General features: G+C 43.0%; 1 protein-coding gene across 2 annotated transcripts in view; it reads left to right on the top strand.

Moving 5' to 3' along the window:
• The window catches only part of KLHL22 (kelch like family member 22), a 22023-nt gene extending 5528 nt beyond the window's left edge, over nucleotides 1–16495 (top strand). The window contains exons 2-7 of one of the 2 annotated variants that reach the window (XM_019539137.1): nucleotides 3065–3344; nucleotides 4910–4948; nucleotides 7231–7953; nucleotides 9370–9562; nucleotides 13867–14100; nucleotides 15421–16495. In XM_019539137.1, coding sequence (XP_019394682.1) covers nucleotides 3118–3344; nucleotides 4910–4948; nucleotides 7231–7953; nucleotides 9370–9562; nucleotides 13867–14100; nucleotides 15421–15798 — 1794 coding nt within the window. In that variant the 5' untranslated portion in view covers nucleotides 3065–3117 and the 3' untranslated portion in view covers nucleotides 15799–16495. Of the gene's footprint in view, nucleotides 1–3064; nucleotides 3345–4909; nucleotides 5076–7230; nucleotides 7954–9369; nucleotides 9563–13866; nucleotides 14101–15420 lie in introns of both variants that reach the window. The other variant, XM_019539136.1, reaches the window with a different exon arrangement.
• The last annotated feature ends 1042 nt before the right edge of the window (nucleotides 16496–17537 follow it).

Below are 17537 nucleotides of genomic sequence, written 5' to 3'. Positions count from 1 at the left end.
CAGCTGGAGTACTGCGTCCAGTTCTGGGCGCTGCACTTCAAGAGGGATGTGAACAAATGGAGAGGGTCCAGAGGAGGGCCACTCGCATGATCAGGGGGCAGCAAGGCAGGCCCTATGAGGACAGGCTACAGTACCTGAACCTATTCAGCCTCCACAAGAGAAGGCTGAGGGGGGATCTAGTGGCCTGTTACAAACTAGTCAGAGGGGACCAGCAGGCACTGGGCGAGTCCCTGTTCTTCTGAGCACTACCAGCAGTGACTAGGAATAACATTCACAAGCTGGCAGAGGGCAGATTTAGGCTAGATATCAGGAGGCACTACTTCATGGTCTGGGCGGCTAGGATCTGGAACAACTTCCAAGAGAAGTGGTGCTGGCTCCTACCCTGGGGGTCTTTAAGAGGAGGCTAGATGAACACCTTGCCGGGGTCATTTGACCCCAGTACTCTTTCCTGCCATGGCAGGGGGTTGGACTTGATGATCTTCTCAGGTCCCTTCCGACCCTACTAACTATGAAACATGCCTGCATATTAACTAACTGAATCAGCTGATTCAGGATTATTATAGATCAATTGATACTTATCAGGGACATGTTCTCCAATGTTCCAACTGCTTGCAGAAAGGCAAACATAATCCTTAGCCTGACCTCATAAGGTCCCTCCTAACCACTCTATATCATAAAATCATAGAAAATTAGGGTTGGAAGAGACCTTAGGTGGTCATCTAGTCCAACCTCCTGCTCAAAGCAGGACCATCCCCAACTAGATCATCCCAGCTAAGGCTTTGTTTAATCGGGTCTTCAAAACCTCCAAAGATGAAGATTCCACAACTTCTCTGGGTAATCTGTTCCGGTGTTTTACTCCTAGTGAGAGAGTTTTTTCCTAATATCTAACCGAAACTTCCCTTGTTGGAACCTGAAACCATTGCTCCCTTTCTCGATACCGGCCATGTACTACCCCAGAATTGCTGTTATTAGTACTCTAGCCCAAGGTCTCTATCTCCCTACTGTCAAAACATGGCAGAACTGCATTCAGCATGCACTGGGCAGCAAACAGTCTACGAGCCACCTGCAACTGATAATCCCTATGAAATTCCCTACACTGTGGTTTGTCTCAGAAGTTTTCATAGAGATATCTCTGAGAGAGAATGGCTTAGAAATCCCAGAGATGAGAAGCAAAAGGATAGAGAGGCCAAGAGAGACCTTCTTTGTGATGAAGGAACTGGTGAAAACGGGACTGACTTGCTGTGGAGAAGAAGAATGTTGGCGTGACTTGGGACATTACAGACTGGTCAGGGAGATGTGGAGGCAGCTAATGGAGATGATGAATGTGCAGACCTTATTGCTGGAAAGCATACTCCACATTTAAGAACTCCAAGGCCAGACTGGGCAAATACAGACAATAGGAATAAGTGTTCTACTGGTTGCCCCAATGCAACCAGGGAGCCCTTTGCCCACAAGATCATCAATAGCCTCCTTGGGTTGGCAAGATTTACAGAACACAGCAGTAGGACATAATTAAGCACAGATCACACTACTTTTGCCAACACCAGAACCTTCAGTTCAGCTGACATCAGTTGAAATAGCCAAGACTGTCAATATGTCCAAGCCAAACTGGTTAGCAACTGCACGGTAGCAGTTAGGGGTAGTGAACTTCCACATGGCAAGGCCTACATGCTTTTGAAGGGCTAGCAGAAATTCCATATTGGTGCACTGTATCTGTGCCTCTAGTCTAATCTCCATGCAAATTCAGGGAAAATGTTGTTTATCCTTCTGGAGTTTTGTAGCCATAGTGGGTTACTCCAGGTATGAAGCACAGTCTACTCCCTGGAGTCTGCACATGTTTTGTGAGTCCAAAAATCGTGGTGCACAGAGTGAAACTGTTCTAAAAGAAGACATTTTTGAAGCTATAGCTTATTGTCTTCATCTGTACTATCATTCCTTTTTTATACAGCTTTTGGCAGGATAGGGAAAGCTGTAGCTGCAACTGCTGATGTTGCAAAAAATGCAGCCAAGACCACTTAGCAGTATGACAGTTGGCTTTCAAAGTTGCAGCCATATGGTGGCAACGCATCAAATACATGTGCACTAGATGCTACATATTCCTATCTATCAGCATCATAACATGGAGCTTTGTTTTGTTCTTAATGGTCTTTTAGGAGTTTGAAAATGGTGTCAGCCACCCAAGAAGAGTGGCAAGAGGGGAACCATGGGCTTTTTGGTTTGGCTTCCAAACAGAGAACACAGTAACCTCTGGCTAACTTGTGCCAGATAATACCCCCTTGTGCCTCAGAGGAGCAATCCTCTAATGTGCAGCATTGCAAAGAAGCATGGAATGTGCAGCCACAAGGCAGAGCACATACTTCAGAGGAAGTTCTCACCTCTGTAGAAGCAATCACTTGTAAGGAAGTAAACTCTGACTGTTTGGTTGGATAGAGCTGCTAAATGACATTTGGTAAGAAACAGTAGAAGGAATTCCAGTGAAGCTTCTTGCTTCAAAGTAAATTCCCTTATGTTGGCAAATCCTTAGTTTCATAATGACTTGTGGGAATGTGCTCAGCTAAAGCAATATGAAAAGGTTAGGACAAGGAGAAGTAAGTTTTGAGATAGTTTAGTAAATTACAGATGATGACTCAAGGGCTGTGTCTACACGAGATGCTGACTATGCAATAGCTTGATACTACTGTGCAGTAGCACCACGCAGCAACAATCATGATGCAGTGCTACTGGGCAGTAGTATTAGGCTACCGGGCAGTAACATAATGAAAAAGCTGTTTATTAGTGCAGAACTCAGGTTGCTGCGCAGTCAGCGTCTCATGAAGACGTGGCCACAGAGTAGCTAATATGATACCAGAGGCATCTAAATCACTGTGTAACTTGGTACTATGCACCACAATTTACTCTTGTTTATACTTTTGTCAATCCAGATAGTGCTACTGGAATAGAATGTTGTTTTAGGGGTTTTCCATGTATTTAAGAATGGATTTGTTTTGATGACTGTGACACAAGCTTCAAAGTATTGTTCATAAAGCAGAAAACAGAAAACGTTAGTGTTTTTCTTATCTTACAGAATTCATCCTGCTGTAACTGGTGGCTGCCAGGCACTGAACGTTTCTGCTTGGGATGGCGGAGGATCAGGAGCTTACTCAGCCAGGGAAGATTCACCTCAAGCCCTCACTTCAGCAGCGTACCAGCAACATCTATCGCAGTGCAGAGCATTCTCAGGCCTTGCTCAGTGGCCTCGTAACTCTCCGAGATCGTGGCATCCTCTTCGATGTAGTCCTCGTAGTGGAGGAGAAACCTATTGAAGCTCATCGTATACTTCTAGCTGCATCTTGTGACTATTTCAGGTGAATCACAGTGCTTCTATAAGTGACATATTTTTCAATACAACTCAAAGCAGCAAAACCCAATAAATTCTGAATTGTAGATGGTTTTCCCATGGAATTCTACATCTGTCTCGAAGGATGCATGAAGCTACATGGAACTTGTTATAGCCTATGGTATACTCAGACACTGCAGTGCCTGAACATTTAATTATGATGCTGAACACAGGGATAAGAAAGAAATAGAAAGTCAGCCATATGATGTAGGATCCATTTGCTTTTGGGTTTCAAATGAGACTTAAATGAGTTTAATGCATTTTTAAGTATTTAATTTATATTTGTTCTCTATTCTTTCCTACCATTTTGAAAATAAAACCAATCTTTGTACTGCGCATAAAGTTTTTTTGCTTCCAAGTGCCTCCATTTCACTCAAAGCCCATAGTACTTTTCCTTGTTATAAATGTCCTGTATGTCAGAAATACTACACAGTGCATCCAGTGACACTGTTACAGTTTTATTGGCATCAGTGAGGTTTGGCCTATTATAGTATTTGTTTCATAATACATGGCAAGTTATACAATGTATTGTGGGAAACATAGCTTTCTTTACACTGTAATTATTAGACTGTAATAACTTGAGGTATGCTGGTGGCAAATCTAACTCTGGCTGAATTTAATGGGGTCTTTCTGTTGACTTTGAGAGCTGGATCAGCCCTTAGTCTGCTAGGGATTAAAATTACTGAACGGTCACAATTTGCATCATCCATTTAATGTCCTACAAAATTTAATTTCCCAAAACAAATTATCATAGTTCTAGCGAATGGCACCCAAAAGTTAGGAAGCCATTTGTTTTAACTAATTTTATCTGGAAAAAGGCTAGCCTGATCCAAAAAATATACCTTCAGTTCTCAGCACATCTAGGCTAAAGTAATTCCTTTGCATTCCTGATGGTGCACTTGGGTATTCTCTCTGCTTTTATCACTCCCTATTCTTTCAACACTTCAAGCTTGATATAACAGACATAATTCTCTTAGACAAGAGAGTTTGGATCTTCTTAAGGAATCCATCAGCATTGTTTGGAGTTGCTGCTGAATGACATGAAGCCATCCTTTTTAGGGGCTAAGATTTAAATGCTTTTGCTCACTTCTGAACTGAGTGTGCTCTGTCAGTGATTCTAACACTTTCAGGAAGAGAGGGGCATATGATATGCACCTTAACATTGTGTTCTTTGTAGCAGTAGAGCACTGGCAGTAGGCTAGCAACTCCTATGATTTTTTTTTCTTTTTTGTTTAAACTTCTTTAAAAATGAGGGTTTACACAACAAGCTCTAAAAGACCTTTAATGATGATAATCACATTGTCAGACACAAGAGTATGTTGGCCTCTTAGTCATTTGAGGCTTCCAGTCCCAAAGCTAGACAGCTGAGCATATCTTTCTTGGCATCCTGGATTTGGGAACAGGAGTACAGACTTTACAAAGCTGTCTGGCTGCTATCCATCCATCTGAATGTTTTGGATGTCCCCAGAATAATGAGAGGTTGAATTGTTACGTGGCTTTGATAAGTGCAGTATGTACTTTTTCTTTTTTCAGAGGAATGTTTGCTGGAGGCCTGAGAGAGATGGAACAGGGTGAGATTCGTATTCATGGAGTCTCGTACAATGCAATGTGTAAAATCCTGAATTTTATATACACATCTGAGCTGGAGCTTAGCCTGAGCAACGTGCAAGAAATATTATCTGCAGCCTGCCAACTTCAGGTGAGGATTTAGGAGATGTGATGAAGAAGAAACAAGAGGAAAAGGGAAGAGGGGCAAATAAGGAATAGGGACATACAGTTTCAGATGTGTATAAACTAGATCTGGATTTTCTCTCATTCTTATAAGCAGTTTAATTATTTATAGTCCTTTACCATTTATTCAAAAGGCAGACTTTTATAATGGTTGACTTCCCCCAATATGGTCAATAATTTCTTTCCTGCTTAATGATATCTCATCAGGCACACTGTTAGAATACATTATGGTTTGTGTTAAATGATATCATGTTCTGTTCTGATAATGTTAGGATGCTCCAAATTTTCAGGATCTCATCTACAGAATGTGGGCTGATTCCACAGGTACACATCCCCTTCCCCCTTGTCAGTTTGGGGTCCCCAGGGGTTGCTGTGATGTCCCTGGCAGCTTTGCAACTGTGCCAGCTCCACCCCAAGGACACTCTCTTATCTTGTCTGCCACGTCTTGTTGGTAAAATAAGTCAGGAGGCTGCCCACAGGCTTTCGCGTGGTCCTGGTCTAACAAACCTCACTGGTCCTTGAGCCCTTTGCGGGACTTCTTTGCAGTACTGTGATGCACTGGGCACCTTGAGCCTTATGGGCTAATTGCATGGCTCGTGAACCACGCCTACACCACACCCCATGCCTCACGGATGTTACAAAAATGCTGTTCCCTCTCTGGGGGTCTTTGCCTTCTTGGTCACCACCCCTTTAATCTACCTAGGCCTTCTAGCCTGGGCCCACTATGTTGGACCTGGCTTTGAGGCACTAGCTCCAATTGGTCTCTCCCAGTCACTGGGCCCCCGGCCTCCTATCTGTGGGAATCTTGGTCCCTGTCTGACTGCGCCTTTCTGGCATTGAGCCCTCCAGCCCCTGCCTATTTCAGTGCATTGCACTCTGTGCTCACTGCAGGCTCTCTCACTGTTCATGCCCTGCCTCTGCCCTTATCAGGACTCAAAGGAATTCTGTGTCCCTTCTGTACTGCCCCTTACAGCCCTATCCCAAAACTCTGGTACAAACAACAACACAAACATAAGCCCCTGGGCTGTAACAGACCAATAACATTGAAGACTGTGCTCTACCCCTTTAAGAAGGCAAACTTCCAACCCTAGGACAGCATGTCTCCTAGCCCTGGGTACCTTGTGGGCTCCTGGAGCCTTACTGCTCTTGTAGGAAGCAAAACAGGCAACCAAACACCTCTGGGTAGCTCTCTTGAGCAGGGGCTGCCTTTCCCTGGCAGTCTCCAGAGAGAGTGGAACCTGCTAGCTCCAGCCCTGAGCTTGTGTTCCCAGGTCCCTGCCTTCTTCAGTTCAGCTGATCACCTGCAGGTATTGGCTAATTTACCTTGTTAGCCTGTTGCTCAGGCAATATGCAGCTGTGGAGCTCTGCCTAACCTGCAGGGCTCCCTGGCTAGGCTGGTTCTGCCCATAAAGGAGCAGGCACATCTTAGTGCCCTGCAACACCCTCAGTGCTGGCCCATTAACTGGGTGGAACAAGGATCACAGTGTCTACAAAGCTTGCAGAGCTCTTGGTTTGCCATCAAGATATATTTTGCTTCTGTTTCTCATGTTGCTATCTTCTGAATGCTGTACAGGTTCTAATACTAGATCACATGCTCATTGGGTGGTTTACTCTGTCAACCCTAGTGGATTCAGCAGATGCTTCTCAGTGGCGACAGTCATCTCTAGTAAAAAGAACTTTTCTGCTTTCAGGATGTCTTTAATTTAATGGAGCAATTTTATACTGTACTCAGTAAACTACATTTAAGTATTAATTTTTCTTTCAAAAGGTTTCTTCTGCATTGGAATGATAATATCCAACTTACTATCCTATTGTGCATTTTGTGTCTCTGCGTTTAATGCAATATGTTTGGTCTGTCTGGAAACAGAAAAACTGTTGTCTGCTCATCTACAGACCCACATAGGATCATGTTCTTCTTTGGAGAAAGGTGATTGTGGTACCATGGCTTTCAGTTTGGACCAGTAGTGTAATAGGCAGAGTCATATTGTCAGCCTTCACAGTGATTGGTTTTCCTACCATTCCATACAACCTCATGAGCTGTCTTTCATGCCTTTAGGAACCTAGTCTCTCTAGTGCAATTCAAGAAGTGGATTGTCCAAAATAAACTATGTGCTCTGTCTCTTACAGATTCCAGAAGTCGTTAAGTTCAGTTGTGATTTCCTCATGCCATGGGTAGATGAGGAGAACATCCTGGATATGTACAAATTAGCTGATCTATTTGACTTGAGACATTTGTGTGAACAGCTGGACTCCTACATTCTGAAGAACTTTGTGACCTTCTCAAAGACAGAAACATACCGACAGCTATCCCTGGAAAAGGTCTACATGCTTCTCAGCAGCAACTGCTTGGAGGTCAGCTGTGAGAATGAGGTTTATGAAGGGGCACTTCTTTATCATTACACTCCAGAGCAGTTGGAGACAGATCAGGTCTCACTAATGGAGCCTCCAAAGCTATTAGAGACAGTCCGCTTCCCCCTGATGGAGCTCCAGATCCTGCAGAGGCTCCACGACAAGTTAAGCCCATGTCCATTAAAGGATACAGTAGCCAATGCACTAATGTACCATAAGAATGAATGTCTTCAACCCGTGCTTCAGAGCTCACACACACAGCTGCGGTCTGAGTTCCACTGTGTAGTGGGCTTTGGAGGGATGCATTCTACTCCGTCAACAGTCCTTAGTGACCAGGCCAAGTACCTGAACCCTTTGTTGGGAGAGTGGAAGCACTTTTCTGCTGCATTAGCCCCCAGGATGTCCAACCAAGGGATTGCTGTTCTCAACAACTTTGTATATTTAATTGGAGGAGATAATAATGTACGAGGTTTTCGAGCAGAGTCCAGGTGCTGGAGGTAAGAGATGATTTCTGACACCATTCTCTGTTACCAACCAGTTACAACTCTCAGGTCAAGAAATCTCCACTGCAGTACTTTTTATAGTTGGCCAGAAACATTGGGAACTGTGTGGGTGGGACCTTACCGAAAGAAACGGCAAGGATGAAAGAAGACCAACCTGATGATAGTAAAAGAGGAAGCTTCTGTTTGAGCACACATTGTTTGCTTATCAGCCAAAAGAAGAAAAGCAAATATCGCAACACTACACAAAAACTTAGTTTGAGTTATGGCAAAATATTGAGTTCTGAGCACAAAACTGGCAGATAGGGCCTCCTATATGGTAATCTTGGCTCTTATACTAAAAACCTTGTGCAGTTTGGTTAACTTTCTTAGCTTCTGTCTCATCTGTAAAATAAGGATTATACTTACTGATTATACTTACGCTGAATTAAAAAAATGCTATTATAAGTAAGTATGGGGTTTCTTACTGTTTACCTGAATATTGGTGGAGCAGAAGCTTTTTAAGCATTGCTACAGAAGAGACAGCTCTTCTTTTTTTAGACAGAGGCTAAATCCCAAACTTGTAGTTTGCATCAGTGAACTCGAAATAGCAATATTCATAAATGTAATAGCAACAGGAAGTGAATTAAGGAACACTGCTATCAAAAACATTTTAAGCCAAGTTGCAGCGTTGGTTGCTTATTGTGATTTCATACGTATAGTTCTCTAGCACCAATTTCTTTTTTTTTCAATTTCCAGAGGGATAGAGCAAAGATCATTTTTAACTTTAGTTGTTTAAGCTTATTACATGATAAACATCAGCATTACAAACCTTTCTCACCATATTATAGTGATTTTCTTGAAGTTTTAGTTCAGTTGTTCTTACTTTCATACACAACCTGACTTTCAGTCCCAGCGGTTTCATTCATACTTCTCTTGTAATTAAGTTTTCCACAGTTTTACTGGAATGGCTATTTTAAGGCCCCTCTTACTCTGAACAAACCAAAGAAGTATTAAACATCCTTACCTTTCCTCCCTTTTTGAGATCCCTCATTTAGTCTTTGTGGTACTGTACGCTAATTTTACCTCATGGAATATCTGCCAACTAACAGGATTGTCAGTTTGTTTAGTGGCAGTGGTACAAAGATACAGGAAAGACTGAGCTTTCATAGTCTGGTTTATTTTTGCTAAAATATCTCTTTGCAAAATAAAATAAAATGAAACTTAACCAGTAGTGACACTTTGACATGGCTAAGTGTCATTGTAATGGGAACAGCACCTACTTACAAAAGAGCTGAATTTGAGCAAAGACAGTTTTGTTGTCCTGATCTGCCTGAAGCTGACCCATGTTCCAGCAATGACACTGTCTCAGTGTCTCACTGCTCTTTGTTGGCTGTGTGTTGGTAACATAGTTTGATCATATTCCTTTGCAAGATATGACCCACGACACAACAAATGGTTCCAGATCCAATCTCTGCAGCAAGAGCATGCTGACCTCTGTGTCTGTGTTGTGGATGAATACATATATGCTGTCGCAGGACGGGACTATCATGATGACCTGAGAGAGGTGGAGAGGTACGATCCTAAAACCAACACCTGGGAATATGTGACACCTCTGAGAAAGAAGGTAAGAAATGCATCTGCTAGCAAGCCCTGATTAGAATCATAAAATCATACAAAGTTAGGGCTGGAAGGGACCTCAGGAGGTCATCTAGTCCAGCCCCCTGCTCAAAGCAGGACCGTTCCCAACTAGATCATCCCAGCCAAGGATTTGTCTAGCTGGGTTTTGAAAGCTTCCAAGGATAGAGCTTCCATCACCTCTCTGGGTAAACTGCTCCAATGTTTTACTACCCTCTAGTGAGAAAATTAATACCTAACCTAAACTTTGCTTGCTGCAAATTGAGACTGTTGCCCCTTGTTCTGTCACCTGCTGCCACTGAGAACAGTCTAGCACCATCCTCTTTCGAATCCCCCTTCAGGTAGTTGAAGGCTGCTATTAAATCTCCCCTCAGTCTTCTGTTTTCTAGATTAAATAAGCCCAGTTCCTTCATTCTTTCCCCCACCCCCCTCACCATTTTTGTTGCCCTCTGCTGGACTCTCTCCAATTTGTCCACATCCTTTTTGTAGTGGGGGTCCAAAACTGAACGCAGTACTCCAGATGTGGCCTCACCAGTGCTGAATAAAAGGAAATAATCACTTCCCTTGACCTACTGGCAACACATCTACCAGTGCAGCCCAGAATGCCATTAACCTTCTTGGCAACAAGGCACACTGCTGGCTCATATTCACCTTATTGTCTACTGTAACCTCTAGGTCCTTTTCTGCAAAGCTGTTGCCCAGCCCATCAGCCCCCAGTCTGTACTGGTACATGGGATTGTTCTGTCCTAAATGCAGAACTTTGCACTTGTCCTTGTTGAACTTCATGAGATTCCTTCTAGCTCAATCCTCCAATTTGTCTAAGTCGTTCTGAATTCTAGCCCTACCCTCCAGCATATCTATTACTCCCTCCAACTTGGTGTCATCTGCAGACTTGCTGAGGGTGCAGTCTATGCCATCTTCCAGGTCATTGATTAACTTCCCTGATACTTGTTTTGATCTCTCCTACATACTTTTTGTGGCTTATCTCAGGCATGGCTCTTAATTTTGTTATATTCAGGTGGAGGACAGTGAGCCAAAAATAGGGGGGCAAAGAATATCAAGAGGAGGTTTTGAAATACCATTGCATCTACATCTGTGTCATCCTTGTGTTGTCTCTAAACTGATCCTACTGAAAAACTACCTCTCCTCTACTATGTGATCTAGGTAAACTTCCTGGTTATATCAGAGAGAGAAATCTGAGTCTAGAAGTAGGCCAGTATAAGTTTTTGTGAGGTATGGTTCAGAGATATGATCCTCCATGGCAGCTCCATTAAAAGTTAGTAGTTTGTATCTAGTGGTTTTATGGTTCCATTTCTTTTCCTTTCACTCAGCATATGAAGGGATTATATTCTGTGGTGTTACAATAAGTCTTTTTTTGCTAGTGGACTCTATTTAAATAGATTATCCAATGAAAACAGTTCTTAAGTAAGAAAGAGTTTGATCCTGAAATATACTGAACCCTTGCAACTCCATCAGTTTTAATCAGCTACTGGTGCTTTTTAGGTCAAGGGGGCAAATCTTAATATGAGTAGAGAGGAAAAAATCCCAAATCATATGAGAAACAGGAACAATGCCTGTATTTTGAAACTCAGATGTCAGTTTTTCTGTCCCTCCAATAAAAAAGCAGCATACAATTGATTTTTAAAAATTTCTTAAGATTAGAGTTTTTGCTGGTGAAAGGTGCCTGCTTTATAGCTTCAGTTTATTCCCAGAATGAATACAGCATGGGTATTCGTAGTACAAGTTTCTTGCTGGCCATCTTCCCTGATGTACACCCAGCCATATGACTCACATGATGTATCCTGCCACTCAGTCAGAGAGGAAACTACAGTGGACCATAGAATGATAGGAAATTAAGGTTGGAAGGAACTTCAGGAGGTCATTTAGTCCAACCTGCTGCTCAAAGCAGGACCGTCCCCAACTAGATAATTCCAGCCAGGGCTTTGTCAAGCCAGGCCTTAAAAACCACCAAAGATGGAGATTCCACCACTTCTCTAGGTAACCTGTTCCAATGTTTCATCACGCTCCTAGTGAGAGTTTTTCCTAATGTCCAACCTAAACTCTTGTGCAACTTGAGACCATTGCCCCTTGTTCTGTCATTTGCCACCACTGAGAACAGTCCAGCTCCATCCTCTTTGGAACCCTCCTTCAGGTAGTTAAAGGCTGCTATTAAATCCCCCCCCTCAGTCTTCTCTTCTGCAATGAAATAAGCCCAATTCCTTCACACCCTCCTAAGCCATGTCTCCCAACCCCTCTCACCATTTTCGTTGCCCTCCACTGGACTCTCTCCACCTTGTCCACATCCTTTCTGTAGGGGGAGGCCCAAAACAACACAGTACTCCAGATGTGGCCTCACCAGTGCAGAATAGAGGGGAAAAATCACTTTCCTTGATCTCCTTGCAGTGCTCCTACTAAGGTAGCCCAGCATGCTTTTAGCCTTCTTGGCAACAAGAGCACACTGTTGGCTCATGTTCGGCTTATTGTCCACAGTAACCGCCTTGTCCTTTTCTGCAGAGCTGCTTCACCAGTTGGTCCCCAGCCTGTAGCAGTATATGGGATTGTTCCATCCCAAGTTCAGGACTTTGCATTTGTCCTTGTTGAACCTCATGAGATTTCTTTTGACCCAATCCTCCAATTTGTCTAGGCCCTACCCCTCAGTATATCTACTACTCCCCCCACCCCCCAGCTTGGTGTCATCCACAAACTTGTTTAGGATGCAATCCATCCCATCTTCCAGATTGTTAATGAAGATACTGAACAAAACCGGACTCAAGATTGACCCCTGGGGCACTCCATTTGATACCAGCTGTCAACTAGACCTCAAGCCAGTGATTACTACCCTTTAAACCTGATGATCCAGCAAGCTTTCTGTCCACCTTACAGTCCATTCATCCAACCCATACTTCCTTAACTTGCTTGCAAGAATGCTGTGGGAGACTGTAACATGTAACTGTAACTGCTATCTCAAGGTATATCCTATCCACTGCTCTCCCCGCATCCAGATCCAGTCATCTCATCATAGAAGGCAGTCGGGTTGGTCAACCATGACTTGCCCTTGGTGAATCCATGCTGACTGTGTCTAATCACTTCTTTCTTCTCCAAGTGCTTAGAAATGGATTCCTTAAGGACCTGGCTGTCTGATTTTTCTGGGGATTGACGCAAGGCTGACTGGTCTGTAGTTCCCTAGATCCTCCTTCTTCTCTTTCTTAAAGATGGGCAATATAATTGTCCTTTTCTAATCGTCCAGGACCTCCCCTGATCACCACGAGTTTTCAAAAATACTGGCCAGTGACTCTGCAAACACACCAGCCAACTCCTTCAGCACTCTTGGATGCATTGGCCCCACGGACCTGTACATGTCCAGCTTTTTTTTAATAGTCCCTAACCTGTTCTTTCACTACTGAGGGCTGCTCACCTTCTCCCCAAACTGTGCTGCCAGGTGCAGGAGTTTGGGATCTGACCTTGCCTGTGAAGACCAAGGTAAAAAAAGCATTGAGTACTTCAGCCTTTTCTTCATCATCTGTCACTAGGGTACCTCCCCCATTCAGTAAGGGACCCAAACTTTCCCTGACCTTCCTCTTGTTGCTGACATACTTGTAAAAACCCTTCTTGCTACCTTTCATGTCCCTTGCTAGCTGCAGATTCAATTGGCTTTAGCTTTCCTTATTTCGTCACTGAATAATATTCTTATACTCCTCCCTAGTCATCTATCCAAGCTTCCACTTCTTGTAAGCTTCTTTTTTGTGTTTGAGCTTACCAGAGAGTTCTCTGCTAAGCCAAACTGGTAACCTGCCATATTTGCTATTCTTTCTGCACATTGGGATGGTTTATTCCTGTGCCCTCAGGAGATTATAATTCAGCCAGGGATGTGGGTGTCACAGAAAGGACGGATCACTTGTGACTTAGAATTTATGGCTGCTAGGCTATTCTGCCTGCCTTCTCAGTAAGGAAGCAAAAGCTTCTATACAAGTTTTAACTTCCACACAAGGGCTTTGGGATAAGCAAAGTAGGAAAGTGGTAGTATGGAAGAGCTTCTAGTTAAGGAATGATAAGACACCTGAAGCCACTGCAGCTCTGGAGGAGTCAGAAATTTTACTCTATATTAGTTACAGAATTGAATCTCACATTTATGGAATCATTACCTACAAAGAAATCCTTCTAAATGTTAGTGTCTGAGTAATCTGAAAGATATAACAGCTCTGATGTCTTGTATTGAAAGGGGGGGTATATGCTATACTTGAAGTGGGAGAAAATAGAGAAAACTTGCCCTTGATTTTCCTTGTAATGATTCAGGTATATGCACATGCTGGAGCAACATTGGATGGGAAAATGTACATTACCTGTGGAAGAAGAGCAGAGGATTACTTGAAGGAGCTGCACTGTTATGATCCAGAGGCTGACCGCTGGGACACCTTAGCAGATGGTCCAGTGAGACGGGCCTGGCATGGGATGGCTGCACTTCTGGGAAAGCTGTATGTAATTGGAGGCAGCAACAATGATTCTGGCTATAGGAGAGATGTTCACGAGGTAAATTATTGTGCTCGTCTCTTTTCTGCCTACATGCACAACTTTTGCATTTTGCCACAGTCCATTTATCTCACTGATGTGCAGCTGTCTGGCCTGCAGTTACTTCTAATTCCACTCCATGTAACCATTGAATTTGCAGGGCTTTACTTACTGTTTGCTCCCTTATGTGTATTCTCTCTGACCCCTACAACCTTAAAACACTAGTTCTTGGGCTTCATATCAGGTTTTGTTTGCTTGTTTTAATCAGTGCTAGGTGGGTAATATCTGGCTGAGTATGTAAAATACCCAAAGATGGCCCATAAATTTAATTCTTTCTCCACTGTCTTGACACTTTCATTTTTGACATGTCAAGGACTTTTGTATAAGGAATGTGTAACAGCAGGATAGAGCTGTTGGGGATAAGCTGGAGGTGTTTACAGTTGGCTAACAGGTGATTGGGTTTTAGCACCCAATGAGATATGGAATTGGCAGAATCAGGCTTGTTGGATATTCCTGCCACAATCAATGAGGACTTGGTTCCTTACCTTATCTGTAGATTTGGAAAGACAATGCTGGATCAGTTACACTTAGTTCATCTTCCTAATGTTTTCTTTGAAAACAGAAAGACTAGGAATATATATATATTTGTACTGAAGCTTGGATGATACAGGGTAGAATACAGTATTCTCTGTAAATTAAATTTAAAAACTGACTATAAATGAAGGCTGTTGTGACATTTATGAGAATTCTTTTGATGTGTTTCAGGCTATGACATTGTGGAAGGGTAACAGGGAAGAAGCAAACATTATCTTTTATTCACTGTCTATGGAATGCACTTTATGATGAGGGCAGAACTAAATCTAGTCAAATTAAAGTGTTTGGTAACAAAAAAAGTTGTTAAAAAATCATATTAGCCCATTCCATGTATTTATACACGATTGGAAACACCTCTCCCACGCTTCAGAGAAGCGACTTACAACTTCTGTCTAGTTGGTTTCATTGTAACACCATTTCTTCTGTAGGTTATGGCCCATTTTGTCCTCTGTGTGTGTGTGTGCATACTTGTATGTGAATGCCTGCATATGTCTTATACATTCCTTCCAAGCTCCTCAGCTTCTGGGTAACTTGTTTTTAAGTGACTTGGAGCAGTAACCACCGTGATGGCATTAGACAAGCACTAGGTAGGCTTTTCTTTTTTGCATTTCATCTGTTTTAGCCTGCTACACTGTGTTCTAGTACTGAATGTATCTCAAAAGACAGAAGATGCCATGACTGATGTAGCAAAGGCACCCCATGATATGGCAAGATGTCTGTTAATATGTAGAATCTGTTTTCCAACAGGTAGCCTGCTACAATCCCTGCACTGATCAGTGGGCAAACGTACGCCGTCTCCCTGCAGGACATGGAGAACCGGGAATTGCCATCTTAGACAACAGAATCTATGTCTTGGGGGGCAGGTCCCACAATCGAGGGATTCGTATGGACTATGTCCATATTTATGATGCAGAGAGAGACTGCTGGGAAGAAGGCCCTCAGCTGGAAGAGGATATTTCTGGAATGGCTGCCTGTGTCCTCACTCTGCCTAGAGCTATTTTAATGGATGCAGAAAAGTCGACCCCAGAATGGTATGCAGACAGACTACAACATCATCCAGACTTTGCTTCCGAAGTTATGAGTGTGTCTGACTGGGAGGAATTTGACAATTCAAGTGAAGATTAAGGAACTCAAACATTTTTGCAGGGAGGCAAGAAAAGTAAAATTTAGGGAAAATGTGTAGAAACTTATTTATATCTTTCATATGACATACATTCAGTCAGTGTTAAACATTTGAAAACTTAAAAGAAATGTTCTGAGCAAAATGCCTTCTGCAATCAGTCTTCTCTATTTTGCCCCCAAGCAGTAGTGTGAAAACAGTCAAAGAATTAAAATACCAAGGTTTTTGTCCTTTTGAGAGAGACTCTTCTCAAGACACAGAATGAACAGAAAAAGACATAGCAGACTCGTGTTGGTACTCCTTCTCTTCACATTTTCAGCATGGTTCCTTTGTATGATCCTCTCAGCTTAAATCTAATGGCCAGCTTAACACAAGAAGATGAAACCTAGTGTCTCTGTCCTGGGCCAGTTGTCAGTTTGCTGTGTAAGGTAATGCAGCAAGAATAAATGTTGTAGCAGCAGCACTAGGAAGAAACCTGAATCCTCTTCACCTCTGGGCATGCAGGTATCTTCATAATAGGTTTAAAAACTGTGATCTGACACCCACTTCTGAATGTATGTACTTCAGGTTTTATCAACAAGTTGGAAGACTTTTAGAAAATCTCTGTACTGATTATGATGAACTTTTAATTCAGTTGGACTTTTACAACCAACATTTGTTCACAAGTAAAATAATAAATTCTTGTGGGAAGTTTTTATTTTTCCTTTGGTTAATGTCTCTATTCTTTGATCAAAATGTGGGAATCTAAAACTTGGTGGACCAAATTAATTCATTACCTAGTGTCTTTTTTAATGTAAATGAGCTTACATTAGTAAAAAATATGACCCAACACTTACATTAAAAAAGACACTAGGTAATGGAAAATAAAAACGGGAGCAGAAATTGTTTTGCAGTAGTATAAGAAAAAAGCCAACAAGGGTATCTGAAGGGATTGAAAGTCACAATGGTTCAAGGTCCAAGAAATGAGTGCCAGGAAAGTAATGCTGGACCATAAGGGCTGGGAATAAATGTTGCATAACCATTCCTTTCTGACTAGCAGTTTCTGCAACATAAGACCTTTAAAGTCGCGGAGGAACATGAGGACACTTCGCTGTCAAGCCAGGGGGCACATGTAGGTAGTACCCAGGTAAGTGACAGGGGCCAAGACAGGCTTAGGAATAAGGGGGCAGCACGTGCACCTACAGGAGGCCTCAAATGCCTCTACACAAATGCTCGAAGCATGGGGAATAAGCAGGAGGAACTCGCCCTCCTGCTAGGTAGCAAAAACCCAGACCTAGTGGGGCTCACGGAAACCTGGTGGGATTCTACCCACAACTGGGCAGTGGACATCGAGGGTTACAGGTTGTACAGGTGAGACAGAGCAGGGAAAAAGGTGAGGGGGAGGGGTGTAGCACTCTACATGAAAGAGCAATACACATGCTTGATGATCAGGATGGGGTCAGAGGAGGGGCAAACTGAGGTGCTCTGGGTAAGAGTGCAAGGGGGTTGTGTGGAAAGAGACTTGATAGTGGGCGTCTACTACAGACCGCCTCACCAGGGGGATGAACTGGACCTGGAATTCTCAGGTCAGCTCACGGAGGCTGTAAAGTCGAGGGATGTGGTTGTCATGGGTGACCTAAACTACCCAGACATCTGCTGGGAGGAGCAGTCAGCCAGGTCTGACCGCTCACAGAGGTTTCTGGCCAAGTTACAGGACCTCCACCTAAACCAGGAGGTGCATAGTTCCACCACAGGAAATGCCTTG

The sequence above is a fragment of the Crocodylus porosus genome, unplaced genomic scaffold (genome assembly GCF_001723895.1).
Source record: "Crocodylus porosus isolate Cpor-Errol unplaced genomic scaffold, CroPor_comp1, whole genome shotgun sequence".
Lineage (NCBI taxonomy): Eukaryota > Metazoa > Chordata > Crocodylia > Crocodylidae > Crocodylus > Crocodylus porosus.
Note: the sequence above shows the minus strand (reverse complement) of the source record. Positions and strands in the feature narration are given on the sequence as shown.